The sequence below is a fragment of the Nematolebias whitei genome, chromosome 6 (assembly GCF_014905685.2).
Source record: "Nematolebias whitei isolate Nwh7 chromosome 6, NemWhi1, whole genome shotgun sequence".
NCBI classification, from domain to species: Eukaryota; Metazoa; Chordata; class Actinopteri; order Cyprinodontiformes; family Rivulidae; genus Nematolebias; species Nematolebias whitei.
In genome coordinates, this window is record NC_056503.1 from 36,601,932 (window position 1) to 36,605,797 (window position 3,866).

The 3,866-nt window shown below is 40.7% G+C and overlaps 1 protein-coding gene across 1 annotated transcript in view; it reads right to left on the reverse strand.

The window, feature by feature from the left end:
* Positions 1-452: 452 nt before the first annotated feature.
* Positions 453-3,866, reverse strand: part of lrfn1 (leucine rich repeat and fibronectin type III domain containing 1) — a 42,323-nt gene continuing 38,909 nt past the window's right edge. The window contains exon 3 of the mRNA XM_037678239.1: positions 453-2,215. Within this exon, the coding sequence (XP_037534167.1) occupies positions 1,315-2,215 (901 nt within the window). The 3' untranslated portion in view covers positions 453-1,314. The remainder of the gene's footprint in view (positions 2,216-3,866) is intronic.

The window sequence follows — 3,866 nt, forward strand, 5'->3', positions numbered from 1 at the left end:
TCCAAGGTTATTAAAAAAAAAAACTTGAAAATATTTGTCTCCCTCTTGTGATAAGCACAAGATGCTACATCAACGTATAACAGCTGGCTTCATTTGGTTTCAGCACCGAGTCCAGCTGGCTTGTCCCTCGTCGTCACACATCCCACTCCGCTCCATCGCTGCTGTGATGCTTTCACACAGGCCTTATAAATAGCGCAGAGGAATCAAATATTTATCGCTTCTGTTTGTGTGACCCGCGCCGCAGTGGATGGTCCTGCAGCACCGTGAAGAAAACGCCACTGATGCAGTTAACCCACAGAAAATAATTTAATACCCTTCATGAGGAGGTCAATGGTTCCAACTTTGAGACATACTAAATACTGAGAGGTGTGATGACACAGGTTTTTAATGTAAAAACTTGCAGCCAACACCCAAAATGTTCTGTAAAAAGCCATGTGACTTCTTTACTTACATAGTTAGTACACATACACCAATGTTTTAATATACTTATATATGTCTTTTTTGTTTGTTGCCTTTTATCTAGACCAGCCAGATACAGTACTGATTAATATACAGTCACATCTGGAACAATATTCAACATCATACAGTCTGACTGTCAGAGAGGAATCCACAGCAGGTATCCATCGCCCATCTTCCGTTAAACGTTAGAAATCAGCGTCGAAAACGTTGTTTTTTTTATTATTATTGTATAGACTGGTGGTGATACTTGTCCTTTGTATCTCGTGTCTTCTGTGCAAATTTTTTTTTCTTTTCTTTGAAAGAACTAAAAACATGATTGACATAACAGGATACCTGGCTGTTCACGTTACAGTTACTGCTTGATGAAGTTTTTTTTTAATTATTTTTTAAATTATTATTTTTATTGTATTTTTTTCTCTTTTTTTTATTTAACAATTAAACAGTCACATCCAAGTGCCACATGATTCTCCCCTTGGCGAGCCACAGAAAACAGTGAAAATTTAAAAAAAAAGCCCAAAAAGTAAATGCTTTTCCCATGACCAGAGTGCGAGGCAATGACAACGAGAAAGATTTAAGACTACAGTGAGCAGCATCCTCCATTCATACATTTAAAGAATAAGGCACCGCTGCATAAAGACAGGACATGGCCGACAAATCTTTCGGGAAACATGACGAGGGAGAGGCAGGATGAAAGGACACTGTTCTTCTCCAGCAACTCACAGAGAGTTAGCATGTGTCTGTAAATGTGCTTGCTTTGAATCATCTGCTGTGTGCAGGAGTGTTTTATGGCATTGTGTGGTTTTTTTTACATGTTAGTGAGTGGCTGAGATAATTTTTTTTGCTACAATGTTTTCCTCAGACTGTGCTCTCAAGCATCCACTCAGTGCTGCTGAATGTAACTCTCCTGTTGGCGAGCGGTGACGACTCCATGTTGAGCTGGTTGGTGGACTTGTGCCACCTCGTCCTCGCTCTGCGTGGGTAACTATGACTCTGAAATATGGAGTAATCCCCCCCGTCAAATGAGAATCTGTGCCTAGTTCGTGCCAGCTCATTAGGAAGTAACCCCATGTTGGCCAGAGCACTTTTCTTGTCCTTTATCCTGGGAGCCTCCTTGGAGCCAGCAGTGGAGCCTATGAGGCACAAGGACATGGTGGAGCCCGTCAGGCTACTGTCTGTCTGCGTGTCCTCAGACGGGGGCCCTGAGCAATGGGCATCCAAGCTGCTTCTTCTCATCATCTTATCCACATTTGGAGGCAGTTCTACCTCTAGGACAGCAGTGGTGGCTGCTGGGTTCTCCTTCTTCTCATTGTCCACCCTAAGCACCAGAGCCATGCACTCTTTGGGCGCCTGAGCCACCCGCTGCTCCTCGTCAGATTGCGGCAGCCTGGACGCGGAGCGCTGGAGCCGCTGCTGGCTGCCGTTGGTCTGCGAGTGCATGCTGGAGCTGACTTTAAGTTTGCCTTCAACCGGGCTGCTGTAGGCCTTGTAGCGGATCATCAGGATGACGATGAACACCAGCACCGAGGCAACTATGATGCCGCCGATGATTATGATCATGGTGCCACCCAGAAACTGGCTGTGCATGAACCGGCACTGGCTGACCTCACTGGCCGTGTGGAACTGCACGCAGCCGACCACGCGTGTGGCCGTTAACGATGTGATGCCATCGTCATACACCGCCAGTACGCAGAGGTCGTACTCCCGTCCGGCAGCCAGATCGTTGATTAAGAAGTTCTTGCTGGTTGATGGAATCATTCTGCAGAGCAAAGACAAACAGAGAAGTTGTGAAGATGGAGAGGTCCAATGATGAGAATCACGACACCCACATGTACTGATTTGCATTAGGGTGCAGTAAATCACACAACTAAGAGAAAAATAACTCTACTAGCATAAAATCAGCCTTTTGGACAGTCAAGCAAAAACAAATCACTTGTAAGAGCAAATGTTACTTTATAAGATAGTTATTTTAAAGCAAAAGTGATAAACAAGGTAGAAAAGGATCACTCAGTAATCAAGCACAATAGCTGCGGGCTGCAGGACAAGTGATGCATGTTGGGAAGACAGTTTTGATGTGTGATTACCTAAGGTCACACTTTGTAGCTGCTGGATTAAACTAAATACACAGGAGGAAGGCATTGTCTGCATGTCAGCATTGGCGTTAATATAATTAGAAGCTTGTTCCTTTTCCCTAAAGGCAGGAGACTTGGATGGTTATCATTTGTAGGTGATAATGTACCACCTGAAGACAAAACAACACTCAGCTTTTTCCTGGAACCGAATGAGAAAATTATACAAGAGAGCTACTCATTATATCGGATGAAAGCTTGAAAAAAGAAAACATGCCAACCACTAACATTACTGGGCTCCATCAACACAAAATTTCATATGTAAAGTTAATTTGTGTCACACACTTCAAAAGAATCAGATAAAGCTTTATTTTTTGCCTGTATTTTCAGAATATTTTAAAAAATGGTAGTTTCACCGTCATATGAACGAGTGAGTGAGATCTTTTTGCATAAACGTCTGCCTTTATTAGTTGCTTTACTGGCAGTAAAATGTAACCTAGTTTAAAATGCACTGCACAGAAAATGACTATGTACTTGAAACTTTGCAATCAAGCCATCAGGATAATGATGTAAAAAAAGTACTATTAGTTATTGGTTATTTATTTTTGTTATTTAATTTATTGCCCAACGTTAAAGGGAGAAAGTGGAAAATTAATGCATTTGCCTGCAATGAATGCATTCATTTGTACGTGCACGTGTTTGTGTGCCTTTCTGTCAATAAAATAGCTCACGAGCAACTTGATGGCCTGTTATGAAACTTCTAGAAAATATTCATTGTATATAGCTGCCTCAGTCAAATGACAGAAAATACAAAAATTGACTATAATTTATTTTTTGTTTATTCAGCTCGATCCAAAATAATTTGTAATCAGAGTGTTTCACTTACTGTGCAACATGTTTGCCCATGGCTTTAATATTAACTCTTAAAATCAACACTGTCAGGAAAATATCTAATGAACCATTTGACAGAATTTAAGAGAAATCTCTTAAAGTTATTGCTGAATGTACATTAGATGTAAATCTACAGTTCATTCACAGTTGGAGTCAAACCAGTTTAAGATGGCTGCCACAGCTAATTGATCTTAGCCAACAAATGCTGATATTAGAATACTTTTAGTGGTAGCTTAGTCATTTTTAACAGGTTATCTGACACATCTTGAATGAATTTAGATAATATCATGAGACTGTACATTGTGTCATTTACCAGATTTGACCTAAATGGCTACAACTCTGTTTCTTCTCTACACAACATGACTTGTTTAAAACTGGCATAAAAGGCAACAATAACTAGGCATATCTATCTATCTATCTATCTATCTATCTATCTATCTATCTATCTAT